Here is an 18844-nt window from a genome sequence, read left to right as displayed (position 1 = left end):
TATGTTCAATCATGCCTTTCTCACAGTGTTTCCAAATTTTTTGTCCAACCTCTGTATACAGTAGAATAAAAAAGAACCCTCTGACACACCCTTAACTTATTCTCAAAGTATAGAAGTGATGTGGCTGATCCATTTCTCCCTGCAATTATGATACATAATTTGTTGTCAGACATGTACAGGGGTTTCTCCTATCTAAAAAAACTCATATGCTCACACTTAGCTTACTCAACTAGTGACGTAGATGCTTCCTGTGTAGTGCATACCTGCTCCATTAAGGAGGCAATGCAGATGTTTTTGTGCAAAGTTATCCAATACCTTTCAGAAATAGAAAATGAGCACAAAATTCTAAGTAAAAAGACATTAAAGTGATGTGTCTGACTATAGACAGGGAAGAGGTTCACCTCTGGTGCAGTATGGCATGAGAATTCATTGATTTGTGATAAGTTTGCCATAGAAATTCAGCAAATATATAAGTATTTCATATTTATTAAACTAGTCTTATGTTTTCACATACATGAAAATTCTCTACCTTAAACACAACTTTCATGTACAAAATGTCAGAATTAGCTTTTTACATTTAATTGCTGTGTGATTAACTGATGGGAAACTGATATTGCTTTTTTACCAACAGAACTAATTCGAGAGTGAGTTTTTATCTATTCAGTTTTAAGATGAATCCATCTGCAGTAATGAGCTACCTGTGATGGATGTGAGTTATTGGAAGTGCTTAATTTAAATGTCACAAGAAATAATGCTCGTACACCCATACTATAGATTGCTATTCATAGTGAAAATCTAAGTAATTCTTCAGATTCTTCATTTTTAGATAACACTTTCTCATAATTGATTGCAAGAAAAATTGCCACTTTGTTCATTTATAACACTTTAGAAGAAAATTTTATGTTTGTAATTTATGTGCATGTAAGCTATGTAACACTTTTTAAGTGTATTCATCTGTTATAACTGTAAGTCATCTCATGTTTTTACATATCATTTGCTGTTAGAATAACATGCCTTTTTGTATATATATGCAAGTATTTCATGCAAGTGATTTGAGTAATTGATGTTAGAAGAAAAAGAAAAATTGGGATGTTTGCTGAATGACATCTGTGTTAATTCTCAGTATCATAAATTCATCTTTTTAGCAGACCCTTACACATTCTCTGGAACTTAAGGTTTATTTGCTTATTTTTCTTTGTCAAATTGTGCTTTCACAGGTTATCAGCAATGCTGGAGGTGAACTGAGTGCTCACTACCCAAGCCAGTTGATAATATTGGAATATGAACATTCTCAGAGCTGCAGCACATCAGCAAATGGTGTGACCCAAAACTCCACTATATATGAAAGTCTGTATGACAGTGCCAAACTGCGTGACCTGATAGGGAAGGCACGTTTTGCACGCTGCAGGGCACGTTTCCCACTACCTGTCATCCTCTATCATGGCAAAAACATTTGTAGGTCAGTCTTATAAAACATTAAAATTTTTCTTCTTCACAGCTCGTCATTTATTTGCCATGTACAGTAATATACTTGTTCAAAGAATGGCCTCAAGTTACAATTAAGTGGGTTGAGGAGAAGCTAATCATCAGTGAGAATAACATGTGGAAATCATATGCGTGTGGCTGTACCAGAGGTTTTTGCTTTCATTGGTATTGTGATAGAAAATAAGTGGCCTGCAGAAAAATGTTTTGTATTTGGGGATGTTGAAGAGTAATAGTTAAGAAAAATGATAAAAGAAGCAGCAGTGAAGAAGGAAGGAAATATAAAACTAGCTGATTACATTGTTTTTGTTTCAGAGAAATATAATTTCACCTTTGGAGTTGTTGCCAAGTGCATTTCAGCTTAGTGTATGTACTGTTTCTTGAAATGGAGTTCAGATATGTAATTGATTTTGTGTAGGTGAATTCACACTCGGCAAACATATTATATTATATTAAACAAGAAGAAGAAAATACTTCTGGTCATCAAAACTTAAGTGGATGAAATAATGTTAACAGTAACATGAATAAGAAAAGACAAATTGTTTAAAGTGCAGTCTTCATCAGAAGGTGAAGACAAGTTTGATGAAAGAGATGATATTGTGAAAGGTAAAACCAAAAAGAGAGGTTAGAAAAACATGGGTAAAACCATAAGAGTAATGAGACAGTGGCAACATCAGAGGTTAATAATACTCTGTGTAGTCTCAGTGATTACTCTGCATGATTCCCCCTAAGTGTTTAGTATAGATTGTCTGTTCACAGTTTCCATTTTTTCTTGTCAGTCACGTAGAGCATGGTGATGCAGGTTCTGTAGCTGGAATATCCCAAACCAATTAATTTAATTTATTTTTCTTTATTCTATCCAAATGATTACCTACAGATTGGTCCCCTCAGGTAGTTGCTTAATAACTGTCTTTTCCCAAATCTAAATTCAAGGGATGGTGTTAAAGCTTTAAATTACTACCTCAAAAAATAAATAAATAAAACTGTAACCATGAAACCTGGTAATGGTATTAATTCTCCTCTACAGTTCACCCTGCTATGCAAAACATACCCCAGCCATTTATGACTTTAGTTGCGAAGTCTGCATGTTGGCTGTTAAAGAAACATTCCGCATCCAAAAATCATGCTTCACCATTCTGGAAATGCCTGCTGCACAATGGTTTTTTTCATTTTAGGAAAAAGAAAAGTCAGTGGATTCCATGTCAGGAGACTATTCGGGGTGGGGCAGATATTTGCTGGTAGCCCAAAACAGCAGCATTTGTGTAGAATGAGCTGGAGTGTTGTTGTGGAGAAAAATCACTCCCCTTGGACAGCTTCCCACAGTGATTCATTGTGGCTGCCTCCAGTAATGTCATCAGGATATTTCAATAGTATGCATCTGTGACAATTTGCTCTTTCTGAGCATAATCTGTTAACACCACAGCATGCCAATTCCAAAATCACTATGCATCACGTTGGCTGCTGATATTTGGAGCTTTGTCCTTCTTGACAGTGGTGAATACATGTTTCCATTGCTTTGCTTTCTGTCTTTGTCTCTCTTATCATGATGCCCCCAGCACTTGTCTGTGGTGATTAGGCAGCTAAAGTAGTTGTCTGGATTGACCTAATGCAGCTGCAACATTTTTGCTGCTGTTTCTGTTAAAGGGCATTTTTGAATGGATGTGAGCAGCCATGAAACCACCACATGGGTACCTTAATCATGTTCAAAATATTGTATGAGATGTTGAAAATTGATCCTTGACAAATTTTTCACTTTTTTCTCCTATCACGTCAGTTGTGAAACACTGGTCTTAGAACACCAGGGCCTCCACTTCTCTTGCAGTTTGTGGTTCATTGCAGAGATAGACTACAATTACATTTTTCGTCACTCAACCTTGTTTGACAATACTGAAAACATCTGCACCACCTAACCCCTGTTTCATGCGTTGATACATCGTTGTGTACACTTCCACCAACTCACTACAGATTTCTGCAGCATTATTTCCCCTCAGCTGCAGAAAATGATTTACCACATGGTACTGCAGTTTGATCAGTGGGCTATACTAAATAGTTTTGGCTCCTCTAGCAACATTCTATGCTACTGTGGCACAGTGGTTTCACCGTGTACCAGGAATGCAGACATGTACCTGCAAACAAAGTATAAATTACATAACTTTATTTTCTTGAGATGATGATAAAAACCATATGACTATCCTTTGTACTTAATTTATGTTGCTGTTGATTGTATGAATATTAATATTGAGCTGTATTTAAGAAGTTCAGTAGCACTGATTGTGGAGCTCATTATCACAATTTTCCAGTTTTTACAGCAGTTTATTCAATAATTGTTTCTTTTCTTACAATATACTCCTCAAATCACTGTGATGTGCATTGTGATGGCAGTTTTGTTATATTCATGATCTACATTCTCATTTGTATTGTAGGTTGGGTGCCAGAATCATTTCTCGTGCCCATCCATTATAGGACGTTTGGTGACATAATCTCTAACACTGAATGTATTGTAGATAGTGTAAACTGTGCAGATAATATTGAGAAGATTTTTGAGTATTTGACATAACTGTGCAAGCATTACTCACATGTGAAGTCAGTCTTAAAATGCCTAGAACAATGACAAAGTTTGTATTACATAAGAGATAAGCAAACAATATTAATACTTCATTACAGTAGAATCACACTTGATCAGTGGGTGCTTCCATGAAGTGAAGGCAAAATGTAGCTGAAAAATGACTAATTTCAGGGGCAGCAATTATTTTTAACAGAATATTAATTTCAGCACCGGTGTTTGTTGGACATGCTTCTATGTGTAGATTTTTAATAATCTCACCCCACCCTTCCACCCACTCACTCACCAGCCCCATCCACCTTGCACGTAATCAACATTTGTGAATTCACTGAGACACATTAAATGTTACATTCATTTAAACTGTTGGCTTTTTGCCAGAATGATATTCTTGGTTTTATCTGACAGAATTATTTATTTAGTTACACATGCAGTCGTAAGCATTACTCATATCAGCAGTAGCCAAATGTAGACAAGATGAAACATTTGTCAAGCTTTCATTGATGGCAGATTGCTGTTGTGTTTTTAGTTGGATCAAGACCATTGGAAGCTGTCAGTTTTTCCACTGGAATGGGTGAGATACTGTACCAAGGTGGTCGTGACATACAGAACTCTAGGGAGGATTTTCTTTTACTGGATAACTCTGTATTCATGCCCCTCAGCCCCACGGTCCTGTTAAATAGTCTGTGGAAGTTTTTACCATGTGTACCCCTCAGCATTTGAGGGCCTTTCCATGAAAAGCAGCAAAGTCAGTAATCACACAGTCTCAGAAAATTGAAAAATAAGTTTTACTTGTATGGTTCTTGCACTAAAAATCTAAATTTTGAGTATCACATAAATTCTGTCCAGAGATTAAATTACTCCCAAACCCAAATAAGGTAGCAGTGTATATACATAGTATTAAAATCAGCATAGACACTGTCATTTCAATGCAAAGTATGCACTATTAGTTGTGTACAGTACGTCACTTTCTTAGGCATCATCTAACATTTCCTTGATGAACACAGTGTTCTCATTGCTATATTCTGCAACTATTGACACCTGTGCATGGTCATATATTCACTTCTAGATGCACATCACTTTGATGTAAGATCCAAGTAAGTCCAAAACTTACCTGTGTCTTGTCCCAAACCACAAGTCTATATTCTGACATCTTTTGGGCATACGTCCAGAACAGTGAAATTTCATCTTCTGATATTTTGGCTTTTAACAGTACAGTCATATTCAAGGTGAATAGGTAACTGAATTAAAACCACTTGATACAGTTATATATTCCACAGCATATAACACAAGACTTCACCAGCTTTGCATTTGGTTAAAAACTCATGGCAAATAAAGTAGTTTTTGATTGCATTATATTTCAGTTGGTCTCATTGAGAAAGTACACACAGTATGACAAGTTTAGAAAACTGTAAGCATGACTTCTTTACCAAGCTGCTACTTGACTTTAGGCAGTGTGCAACAATTACCAAGAAAAACTAAATTTCGTATGTATCAACTCCACTGCCGTACCAAGCTAAACACTCATAAAAGGAAAGGATGAACTAAGTGATATGATAGGTATTAATAACTATAACAGTGCAGTGGAGCCAGTTCAAAAAACAAAGCTGAAATATTGCATCTTGTGTTTGTCGCAAAATTTTCACTAGGTATACTTTCCCAATAAAGGTAAAAAAGTTTGACATAGCAGTAATTGTATATACTTGTTGTACATAATATTGATACTGAAATTATGACTCAAAATTGTTACCATCAAGAAAGGAATCGACAGACCACATGCAGCAAAGAAGTGTAGTTTCTCGTTTATGTGGTGTCTGTTGGCTTTTGTCCCTGGATCTGTGGCCAGCAAGATCCTGAGACAAAAGGCCAACAAGCAGGACACTAACAAGTGCCCGCAAAAACATCAAAAATGTTCTTTCTTAAATTTGTGTTATCTAGCATATGGATGTAACTTAATGAATGCATCCCTGTATACATTGTTTCTTAAACAATACCAGAGAAGGAAAGTTGCTACTCACCATATTCAGTTTCAGCTCTCCGAGACTGCAGATGTGTGTGCAATTTGCGTTTGCTTAAGTGAGTGTGTGTGCGTGTGTGTATGTGTGTCTACTGCTGACAAAGGCCTTAATGGCTGAAAGCTATGAGTGTGTTAATCTTTTTATTGTGCCTATCAGGATTCAGTGTCTCTGCTATATGGTGAGAAGCAACTTTCCTTCTCTGGTATTGTTACATTCCATCCTGGATTTTCCATTGTTTGTTTCTTAAAAACATAGTCAATATACTTACTGGCCACATCCTTTTGTGATTTGAATTCTGATGATTCTTTACGCCACATTTTTAGGTCAGCAACTTTGTCAGGAGGACCAGAAATATACGGTAGATCCGGACTTGACTATCTTTTCTCCGGAAGTGAAAATGCTGGAGATGACTTTACTTATGATGAAGTTGATCAGCCACCGCAGTCACAAAGTGACTGGCAGTTGTTTGACAGAGTGCGTAGTCAAGATATACGCCTACTGAGAGCGTTAAATGTTGGAACAATAGTGGATTTCATGGTTGAAAAGAAAAAAGTAAAATTTGGAGTAAAGTGAGTGTTTTCATCTTATATTTCTAAAGTTATATGTTATACCAATCAACTGTTTATATGTCGGGTGATATCTACTATTTCTCTTGCACACAATTCCTCAGGAGGTAGACTGAGTTTTCCTCTGATACAAGAGAATGAAATGTGAGGTTGACATTTTAGAGTTGTAGAAGGAAAAGTCAGAAATGCCCTATAGAGAAAAAAAAAAATTCAGAAACAGTGAGTAAACAGAAAGCAGTGGATGATTAATTTACTTTCAGAGATTTATGTACCACTTCATTCACACTTTAAACATTTAAAAACAAGCACTGACTTTGAATGCTGCTATAACAGGCTATCTGCAGTTGAATTTGGTTTTGCATGTGGAATTTTGATAGATTATTCTCTACTGTAGACTGATAATAAAAATCACTTTAGTAAATCTATGATACTTCCAATAGTCTTTTGTTAGTGCCAATTATCATTCATTTGTTTTGTGACTTGATGTTTGAGTTTGTGGAATACTAGTAGTTAACAAAATTCTTTGAGAAAATCCAGGAATTTGTGAAACAAGAATTGTAAGCTATTTAAATTATTTGGTATGGATAGTTATTCTATTATGTCCTGTATCTAATTTCACTTTATCAGTGTATGAAAAACATTTTCACTTATCCCTAATGGTGTATTTCAGGTTTCAGTTTGTGAGGCAATTATTTTATAGAATGTAGCTTTCACAGCTCGTATATGGAATATTGCTGATATTTGATTAACGGGTGTAATTCTCTGCCTAACATTTCATCTTCCAGTGCTGCAGGTTTCCTCAGAGGCTTTGACTCTGAAAGCTGTTGCAAACTGAAGACAAGCTGAACAAGCCAAACTATTTACATGTATGCATGTGATGGTTGGTTCATGACATCCTTCGATTGCTGCTTAATACCACGAAGTTGTGCCCACTAACACTAGGGCCCACAACTTGTCTAATTTCAATCCTCCTCCTTTTCTGTTGAAATGGTTTTTGTGCCATTGATTCTTTGTGACCTCTCTGTACATCCTAGCACAGTCATTAGATCTTGCTACAACCACAGTGTTGTAGAAATGAATTTGGTTGTTTCCTGGTCCTAGTGCATGATCTGCTATTGTTGATTTGTGTCTTTCCCAGGCAACAGTTGTTCTTGTGTCCCTTGAGGTGGGTGTTAATGCTTCTGTTTGTAGTTTCTATGTATACTTGGCCACAAGTGTATATAATTTTATATTCTACTTAAAGAGTCAGGCATTGGTCTTTTGCAGTGTCCAACTGGTTGTACACCTTCCTTGTTGGTTTAAACACTGTAAAAATTCTGTGTTTTCTGAGTACTTTACTGATTGCAAACTCTGATAGTCTTTACAAGTAGAAGAAAAACTTTCCCTTTAATTGCTCCTTTTTCATTAGGAACTCTAGACTTTTTAGGACATAGCACCCTATTTATCTCTTTGTCAGAGTAACCATTTCTTCTGAAAGCCGTTCTTAAATAATAATTGAGCTCATCCTCCAAGTACTCTGGTCACAGATTCTTTTAGTCCCATCAATAAATGTTTTGATCATTCCTCTTTCATGCTTGTGATGGTGATTGGAATTTTTGTAATGTACGTGTGTGATTGGGCTTTCTGTAGACTTTATGCCCTGAAGTTCCATCAGAGATGAATAAGTCAGAAAAAATTCCAAGAATGTTTGCAAATTATGCATAGCTGTGTGAACCATTTAATGATGATTGTGCAGTGAGGCTGCTGTTGAAATACAGTATTGTGTGCAATTGAGACAGTGAATGAGTGCTGCTAATGATCATATCAAGGGATCTAACGTGTTTCTCGTTACAATGAATATTGTCTAAAATATTGACTTCTTGGCCACAATTTATGTAGTCTACCCAGGGTCTTTAATGATATTCAACTGGGTGTTTTCCTTTTGCAATGGTGAGATAGTATTATCATCCTTATTTGTAAATTGGGCAAAAACTTGATTCCCGTTGACAGCTACCAAGTGATTAGCCTCATTGACCTGCTCTGAAAATTCCTTTGAAGTTATGGTAGCCCAAAGATTGTGTTGGGTCAAATTGTGGAACCTTTGGGCCCCTCAACAGCGTGGTTCCCACAAGCCACCATACAGTGCATGGAGGAGGGTACCCTGTACCCTGTTCCTTTCCTGTTCCACTCGCAAATAGAGCAAGGGAAAAACGACTGTCTATATGTCTTCCTATGAGCCCTAATTTCTCATATCTTATCTTCATGGTCCTTATGCACAGTATATGTTGGCAGCAGTAGAATCATTTGGCAGTCAGCTTCAGGTGATGGTTCTCCAAATTTTCTCAATAGTGTTTCTTGAAAAGACCATTGCCTTCCCTCCAGGGATTCCCATTTGAGTGCCTGAAGCATCACTGTAACACTTACATGTTGTTCAAACCTATCAGTAACAAATCTAGCAGGCTGCCTTTGAATTGCTTCGATGTCTGCCTTTAATCCAACCTGATACGGAACCCAAACACTAATGCAGTACTCAAGAATAGATTGCACCAGTACTCTGTATGCAGTCTCCTTTACAGGTGAACCACTGTTTCCTAAAATACTCCCAATAAACCAAAGTCGACCATTCACCTTGCCTGCCACAGTTATCACATGCTCATTCCATTTCATATCGCTTTGCAACATTACACCCAGATATTTAAACAACTTGACTGTGTCAAGCAGGACACTAGTAATACTGTATCTGAACATTACAGGTTTGTTCTTCCTACTCATCTGTATTAACTTACATTTTTCCACATTCAGGGCTAGCTTCCTTTCATCACACCAACTGGAAATTTTGTCCAAGTCGTCTTGTATCTACCTACAATCACTCAACTTTGACACCTTATGTACACCACATCGTCATCAGCAAACAACTGCAGATTGTTACCCACCCTGTCCGCCAAATCGTTGATGTATATAGAGAACAGCGGTAGTCCTATCGCACTTCCCTGGAGCACTCTGGATGATACCCTTGTCTCTGACGAACACTCACCATTGAGGACAATATACTAGGATCTGTTACACAAGGAGTCTTAAAGCCACTCACATATCTGTGAACTTATTCTGTATGCTCGTACCTTCATTAACAGCCTGAAATGGGGCACTGTGTCAAATGCTTTTCAGAAATATAGAAGTATGGAATCTGCCTGCCCTTCATTCATAGTTTGCATTATATCATGTGAGAAAAGGGCAAGCTGAGTTTCACATGAGCAATGCTTTCTAAAACTAAGCTGAGGACATAAGCTTCTCAGTCTTGAGAAAGTTTATTATCTTCGAACTGAGAATATGTTCAAGGACCTGCAGCAAATGGAAGTCAGGGATATCGGTCTGTAATTTTGCAGGTCTGTTCTTTTATTTTTCTTATATACTGGAGCCACCAGCATTTTTTTTCCAGTCACTATGGACTTTGTGCTGGGCGAGAGATTCACGCTAAATGCAAGCTAGGTAAGGGGCCAATGTCGTAGAGTAATCTTTGTAAAATTGAACTGGGAATCTGTACCTGATGATTTATTTGCTTTCAAATCTTTCAGTTGTTTCTCTACGCCAGGGATGCTTATTACTGTGTCATCCATACATAAGTCTGTCCGATGATCAAATGGCGGTATGTTTATATGATTTTCCTATGTGGACGATTTCTTGAACGTGAAATTTAAAAACTTCGGCTTTCGTTATCTTCAATTACCACACCAGATTGATCAACTTGTGACTGAATGTAAGCCTTAGACTCACTTAGCAATTTTACATAAAACCAAAATATTCTCGGGTTCTCTGCCAGATCTTTTGCTAAAGTGTGACGGTGGTAGTTCTATACTTCATGCATAGATCTTTTCACCGATGCATGAATCTCTACTAACCTTTGCTTGTCATCATTTGTGCACTCCTTTTGAACTGAGAGTACAACAGCCTCTGCTTCATCAGCATCTTCCAAATTTTGTTATTAAACCATGCTGAGCCTTTTCTGTCCTTTATCCACTTACTAGACATGTAACTCTAAGTGATGTCAGTTCACTGCCTAAGTGATAACATCTCCTTATCTGTCCAATCTAGCAGAAACACTCTCCTAGCCTTCTTGACTAATTTCTAACTTTCGTTATCTCATAGTTGCTATAATGACATCATGATCGCTAATCCCTGTTTCTATACTGACATTGTCGATATGGTCCAGCCTATTTGTCACTTCAAGATCTAAGATATTTCTATTGAATGAATGCGGGCTGCAGTGACTTATGGATGGTATAATCATGGGATACTATGTTTTTTTCATTTTGTAAAGTGCACAAATTTACATATTGGGACATTTAAAGCAAGTTGGCAGTCTTGGCACCGCTTTGAAATCTTATCAAGGTCTGGCTGAATATTTATGCAGCTTCTTTCAGGCAGTACTTCACTATAGGTAACTGCAACATCTGCAAAAAGTCTGAGGTTACTATTGATATTGTCTGCGAGGTCATGAATATGCAATATGAACAGCAAGGGTCCTGACACACTTCCTTGGGGCATCCCTGAAGTTACCTCTACATCTGATGATGATTCTCCATCCAAGATAATATGCTGTGTCTTCCCTAACAAAAAGGTCTCAGTCTAATTACAAATTGCACTAGGTTACCCATATGATTGTACTTTTGACAAAAAAATGAAGGTGTGGTACTGAGCCACTTTTCGGATGAAGGTGTGGTACTGAGCCACTTTTCGGAAATCAAGAAATATTGCATCTACCTGCCTACCTCGATTCAAAGCCTTCAGTAAGTCATGTGACAAAAGTGCAAGTTGGGTTTCACATGATTGAGGTTTTTGGAATCCACACTAGTTGGCATGGAGGAGATCATTCTGTTGTAAAAACCTTGGTATGTTTGAGCTCAGAATATGTTCTGAGAACAAATCGATGTCAGTGATACTGGACGGTAGTTTTGTAGACCACTTCTACTACACTTCTTGTAGGTGGGTGTGACCTGTGCTTTTTTTCCAAGAATTGGGCATGGTTTTTTTGATTGAGGGATGTATGATAGTTACAGTTAGAAGAGGGACTAACTCGGCCACAAATTCAGTATAGAATCTGATATGGATTCCATTGGGCCCTGTAGCTTTGTTCAGTTTTAATTATTTCAGCTGTTTCTTAACACCAGTGACACTAATACTTGTTTCACTCACTTTTTCAGTGGTACTAGGATTAAATTGGGGCAATGTTCCTAGGTTTTCAATAGTAAAGGAACATTTGAAAATGGAGTTAAGCATTTCAGGTTTTTCTTTGCTACCCTCAATTTCAGTTCCTCTCTCATTTGCTTGTGACTGGACCATAAATTTTGATGCTACTAACAGCCTTTACGTACAGCCAAAGTTTCTTTCAATATTACACTGATACTTCTGGGTTTCCTACAGCTATTGCTAACTGGATTGCATAGTGTGTCGACTAATCTAAAAATCACACAGAGTCAGCTACCAGAGTAGTGGCCTCTGATGTGTAGTGCACACTTGACCCATCTAAGGGGACCCTACAATTCTCAAACCTGTGGCACAGGTCCAGGAAGTCACAGCGTACCTTGTCATGGAACCTTTGGAGTGTCTCGTTCAGTCCTTCCACTCGACTCAGAACTAAAGGACCACCATCAGTTGTGGGGACAACGCTGCAAATTGTGAGCTTTGTGGAAACTCCTTGCACAAGGCTGATCTTCTCAACCTTCTGTGCCAGTTGCTAGAATGACCCAAGTACGACATCGGACCCCAGATAAGAGGCATTTGTTCCAACATGCGCCACAATCTGCAGTTGACTGTACCCTGTTCCCTCAAAGGCTGCCGGAATACCTCCTCAACATGTTGAATGAGGCTCCTGCGCATACACACTGAGTGCACCTGCTGTCCTTCCCTCTCCCTTGCTGCCATTTCCCTAAGGAGTACCATCATTTGCTGTACGTTTGAACTGCCATCGATTAATAGACCCTATCCTTTTGCATTTGCCTCCTGACACCAGACAAAACAGGTTTCCCCAAAACAGATGAAGTGAGTCCCACTGGCTCAGTTTCAGTGAAAGACAGAACCTCAAAGTTGTTGGTTTAGGGCTTGGTACAACACTCTTGAGTCCTCCCTGGTCCCTATCCACCTTGTAGAGGACACACAGCTCTACCATTGAAACGCCACTCAGTCAAATGGACAAGTAACAACAGGTGCCATACTTTCTGCCGAGGAGACAGGAGCGGACAGTACTTGAGTTACCCGTAGTACTGTTACCACAGGAACATGACTCTCATGAGCTCGCAGCAGCTACCAGATGTTTGACAGTAGTCAGGGGATTTCCAACTGCTTACAAATGTTAACCAACTCATTCCGAGTTCAAGAATGACACACACAGTGGGGCTGCATTTTAACTGGTGTGATGTACTGCAGGACAGTGAACAGATAACTTTAAATTATGCTCTCTGATTAGATTTTAATCGGTTGAGCTAAAAGGTTGCTAATTTCGTATAAGAACTGAAGCAAATACACAAAACAAGATTTCTGTTAAGGTAATAGAAAAACTTGTGGTAAAAATTATTAGTTTCCTAAAACTTTTTGAGGTTAATTATAGTTCTTAGCAAACTCTAAAGCAGTGTTAATTTGTGATAAATGTAGATAATATATAGGGCTACTCCTCTTTAAGGGAAAACTAGATGTAACACCATATGTTAGTTAGCATATCTACTATAGTAACTAAATCACAAATACCGATTTACTACAAATTAGATTTCGGGCAGGACAATGGTAGCTTCTGAAAATTCTCAAAACTGCACATTATTTGCACTGATATACAAGCCAATTCAGAGGTGATCTGTTCTTTGGCAGCTACTGTGAACCGCAAACGCTGATTTACTATGGAATGAGCTATGTATCCGAAACACTCATACCGGCAACTTACAAAAATATAATTTTGTGTGTGTGTCCAAAAATTCTCAAAATGACCTATTTCTCATGTATTGAGACAATGAAATTAGATAATGATTGTTCTGAATGAGGATGGGCCTACTGTTCTTAAAAAATTTAAAAGAGCACAAATAAGTTTAAGCCCACTATTGACGATAACAGTAAGAGTTTATTGCGGCACTCGTGAATGTTTGAAATTTCACAGTACAAACAGAAGTGATGCGAACAGTAAAATATGTGGATCTAGGATTTCAAATTGGTACATGAATCTTGTACAGCTAGTCTCACACAGAGGAAAATTCTCTTATATATAAATAAATGCACGAATTGAACAGATTTTTCACTTAGCCATTTCTGTGCCAACTTCTACACTGGAATGCCGAAGAATACTGCAGCATGAGTTTATCCCAGTCAAAATCGCTATAAGCTGCAGCACCAACAAAGCACATCTTGTGACTGTTGCAGCTTCAATGTCTCCCTTCTGTATGAACTGGTGGGGATCCCTGCCAAAATTCCTCCAATTAAACAATGTCGACCATTCGGCTTCTGTACTACCAACCTGATGTGCTCGTTTTATTTCATATAGCTTTGCAGTGTTATGCCTATATATGTAATCGGTGTGACTGTGTAAAGCAGCACACTATTAATTTTGTATTTGAACATTACAGGATTCACCTTAGTTCACAAAATTAGCACAATGACTACTATACGCACCTTAAATGGTTTTTTTTAATATTAGCACTCAAAAATTGTTGAAAGTTTCCTAAGAATTTGTGAGTAGTGCTCGTCTATTTGTGTGGTAGGTCGCCTGGCCTGGGTGCATGTTTGGCATGGATCAATGGCCGTGTGAATCACTTCTGGTTGCTTTTGACCTTGTCACTTGATTGGTCCCTATCATCTGCAATCCCTCATCTGGGATACCTCCTACTTTTTGCCACATGCACCACCTGTCTATAAGACTCTCACAAATGCAGGTATTCCTCTTCCTGGTCGAGCAGCCACACTTGCACTTACTCTCGTGTGCATAGCACTGAGGGCTATCATTTTACATGCAATTTCTGAACAGCCGTACATGACTAGTGCCTGAGGTGACAGACGTGTTTTTCATATGACCGTGCAAGATCCAACAACCACTTCATGTACCTTGAGTGAGGAAATCTTCTTGTTTTTGCGGCAAGACAGGTATCCGTGTTGGCAATGTAAAGATGTCTGGAGCACCACAGGGGGACATCATGGCAACTATTGCTCAACAAGATTACACAATACTGCATGTTTCCTATGCTATTCTGACCTACCTTGATGCAGAGAATGTTTGATTGTTGCCCTTGTCAGCACCTTCTTCGTATCTTTCATCAATTGAAAACATCTGGTTGTGGGCTGCTGAGAGACTGGTATGCGATCTCTCATTAGCCAGCTAGGTTAAACTATGGCATAGTGTTGAAACACGATGGAATGACACATCTGTATCTGTCATCTAAGCTCATTTTGACTCTGCGCCCAGCTGAGATAGAGCTGATGTTGCTGCCACAGGTGGCAGGACAGTATATGAAATTTTGCTTCCTGCAAACCCCAAATCACCTACAAATATGAATTTCTGTACTTCTTACTGTACTGTATATGCACCAGAAAGTAAAACTTCATTATTTGCTATCCTTCTGGGTGTTGCAATTCTACTAGCCACCAGTGAAAATTGAACATACCATGCCAAAGTAGTTGCATAATTTATGCTGTACAACTATATTAGCAGACAAATGTCTGCTTGTGTTTGTGTATGTGTGGATGGACGTGTGTGTGTGCGCGGGTGTATACCTGTCCTTTTTTCCCCCTAAGGTAAGTCTTTCTGCTCCCGGGATTGGAATGACTCCTTACCCTCTCCCTTAAAACCCACATCCTTTCGTCTTTCCCTCTCCTTCCCTCTTTCCTGGCGAAGCAACCATTGGTTGCGAAAGCTAGAATTTTGTGTGTATGTATGTGTTTGTTTGTGTTTATATCGACCTGCCAGTGCTTTCGTATGGTAAGTCACATCATCTTTGTTTTTAAATATATATTATTAATTTGTTATATAATGATTACATACATGATGTTCTAAACTTTGTACTTGCATGTTGTACATATATTCTCTAGCATTAGATGTGTGTTGTGTTGTTGTTGTTGTTGTTGTTGTTGTCGTCGTTGTGTATATGTTGCAGTGTCTACTTGAAAATGGTATAATGCCAATATTAGCAAATAGAGGCAAAACAAATAATTCAGTTGTTTTGGTGGATATGTTGCATGTAAACAATTCTATATGACTGTGGCACTTAACATAAAGGGGTAAAATCATTTGAGCTCCACTTTGTGTAAGGCATTCCCCATGGTTTTTTCCTGTGTTTTGAACAGCATCAGGAATGCAGTGCATCTGACATCACTATAACAATGCAACATATTTTACCAGAAAAGTTAGTTTCCTTCATTTGCCATTATTTTGTTTATGAAATTTATTCAGAATTTCGGAGTCTTCTTGACATTGGGTATGAAGGTATTACCTATTGATGACAAATGAAAATTTGTGCCGGGCCGGTACTCAAACCTGGATTTCTTGTTTGTCGTGAACTGTCACCTTAATCACTTCAGCTGTCCAAGCATGCTTCCAAGACTGACCCAAACTTCCGTATGTCCTACTGTCTACATCTACGACATACGGAAGTTTGGATTGGTCCAGGTTGTGTGCTCATATAGCTGAAATGGTTAAGGCAGCCATTCATGACAAACAGTAAGTCTGTGTTGGAGTGTGGTCACAAATATTCATGTTTCATCAATTGGTAGTATCTTCATACCTATGCAGCTAATGTCAGAAAGATTGCGCAATTGTGAATAAATTTCATAAATTTAGTACAGTTGCTAGATCATCACCAATGTCTGTCGCTTCAGATGTCAAAAATTGTTGAGGGATGATAACTATTTGAGAAATCATTTAAAATCTTTGAGTAGTGGTTCAGAAGGATATTCTGTGGAAATCCAGACCAGAATTGGTATTGGTTTGCCATGTGGTTGAGTATAATACTCCTTCTACATCACCTAAACTGAGACATACTCAAATTACATAATTTTCTCCTCATTTTTACCATTGTTTATTACATAATGATTGGTGGAAACATCAGTGTCAATGATTGTGTTGAGCCTGAAAGAACGATCAGATAGCCCAAGGGAGGAGGTTACTGGTCATGATAATCTGGAAATCCAGATTTGAGTCCTGGTCTGCCACAAATTTTCAGTTGTTGCTACATATTCAGTAATTCTATGTTGAAAAGTTACATTTTTAATGCATGTAGCACAGATCCATGAATAAGTGATCCCTACGATAGCTATGATTATTTAACAGACGGAAGATCTTGTAATGCCATGACTATCTGTGCCCTTCTGATGTTTTGTATTTCATCTAAAATGATGATATCAGCATCCGTTGAAATCAATTTACCTTAAAGTTCACACTTGTTATTCCTTATTACAACTTTCAGGTGCTGTATTTTCTAGAAAATGGCTAACAAGTTCTTAATTTGTAATATAGTGGAAGTAGCAACTACCGTAGTGGCACCATTTGCCCAACATATGTAATAGGTGGCAAGCTTTAGCCCTTTGCTGGGCACTTTGTTTTTTTTCTGATTTATTATGGAATTTATTTTACTATGACTAGCTTGTCAAGAAGACTGCTATACATATGAGAATTTGCTTCTGGAAGAACAGAAAAGGCACTTAGAGTTGAAATACACTGGACTGAAAGGATACATCCGATTTCATGTAGGACACACTGAGTGCATGGGAATGTGAGCATGTGTGCACATGTTGTGTGTGTGTGTGTGTGTGGGGGGGGGGGTATGGGGGGGCAGACGCGATGTTATAGTTTTTGTACAGTGCAGATGAAGGATGTTACGGGAACTTCGGGAATATTATATTTGAAACAGTTTGTGTGAAACTTAAAGCCAAGTGACAATGAAATTTCTCTCAGTAAGAGCTGTAATAATACTACTACCAGATCTTCAATAGAATTAAACTGAAATTAAGAAATGTGAGACTGATTATAGAGTAATTAATATGACAGGACAGAGGATCAAAGTTGGATCTAAGTTATTTCGTGTATGAAGGAAGAGTAGGATTTAACGTTCCAACGACAACGATGTCATTAGAAATGGCATGGCTTACAAACTTGGAGGAGAAGACTTCGAAAGGTCCAAGTTTATAAATACAGTCAGAGGTTCTTTTAGCCATACCATCGCTAGCATTGCATCCACCAACATTCATAAACTTTGTGTAAAGGTAGCACTTTTGTTGATTTCAAAATAAGCATTGTAAGTTGTATTTTGAGCCACCCATATGATTGTTAATGGTTTGATTTTAAACGTTGGACTGTAAATTTAACTTCCATCAACACTACTGCTTATATTGAATGTAGCTTTAAAGGTGAAATAAATTATGACTATTGCTTCCGCTTACTCCTCTTAGCTTTTATTTTCATATTGTCCCAGTACAGACCTAATTATGATCAGTGAATAATGCTTACGGAAGACTAGAATGACAGTGTTAGTCATGAGTTGTATAGCAACTTGTAAATATATTAACAATTCCCAAAAATAAGAATCTCATTCATAATCTCTTCTTTTGCCATCTGGCTGTAATTGCCACATGCTAATAGGTTCATTGCACAGGTAGTTATCCACAACCTAAATAGTTGCAGAGTTGGTTACATTATAAAATCAATATCTTAATAGTTTGTTGCCATACTAAGAAGGAGCATTTCTGTTATAATAGGGGCTGAAGTTTTGTTGTTTCTGCTGTTCCAGGCCTGATAGAATCTCCTTGTGGCCCCAGTCTAAGTCTGTGAAAACAGTGTGCCACATTGTTGTCCACCAACTAGTATAATATGGTTGTCCTGCAAGATGTTGCATTTCCTTCACTTTCTATAATTTCGTATCTTACTTGCATCAGACAGCACTGACAAACGTCAAACATTGCTGTCCACAGTCATCACATGTTTTGAGCTTGCCATATAAGAAACTCCATTAACTTTCATTAGATTTCATTAATGTTAGCTGGAATTAAATTTTGGGGCCTTTGAATCACCAGTGAAACATCTGAATTGCCTGATCCAGTAATCTGTTAAATCCTTTTGCTAATTCCTGTTGGCATGCTAGAAATCCTATTTTTTCTCTGTTACACCAAAATGTGGTGTAATTTATCTATTGCTAAAGTTGGTTGCAATCTGGAAACAAAGAAAACGTAAATTCCAAATAAATACAAATGTAAAAATTGTTAAGAAAATTATATATTTG

General features: G+C 37.8%; 1 protein-coding gene across 2 annotated transcripts in view; it reads left to right on the top strand.

The window, feature by feature from the left end:
• Positions 1-18844, top strand: part of LOC126471111 (myotubularin-related protein 14) — a 150443-nt gene that overhangs the window by 58935 nt on the left and 72664 nt on the right. For both annotated transcript variants that reach the window (XM_050099192.1, XM_050099193.1), the window contains exons 3-4: positions 1218-1459; positions 6384-6629. In XM_050099192.1, coding sequence (XP_049955149.1) covers positions 1218-1459; positions 6384-6629 — 488 coding nt within the window. The remainder of the gene's footprint in view (positions 1-1217; positions 1460-6383; positions 6630-18844) is intronic.

Source organism: Schistocerca serialis, chromosome 3 (assembly GCF_023864345.2).
Source record: "Schistocerca serialis cubense isolate TAMUIC-IGC-003099 chromosome 3, iqSchSeri2.2, whole genome shotgun sequence".
Taxonomy (NCBI): domain Eukaryota; kingdom Metazoa; phylum Arthropoda; class Insecta; order Orthoptera; family Acrididae; genus Schistocerca; species Schistocerca serialis.
The sequence above is the reverse complement of the archived record's forward strand: the minus strand, read 5'-3'. Positions and strand labels throughout refer to the sequence as shown.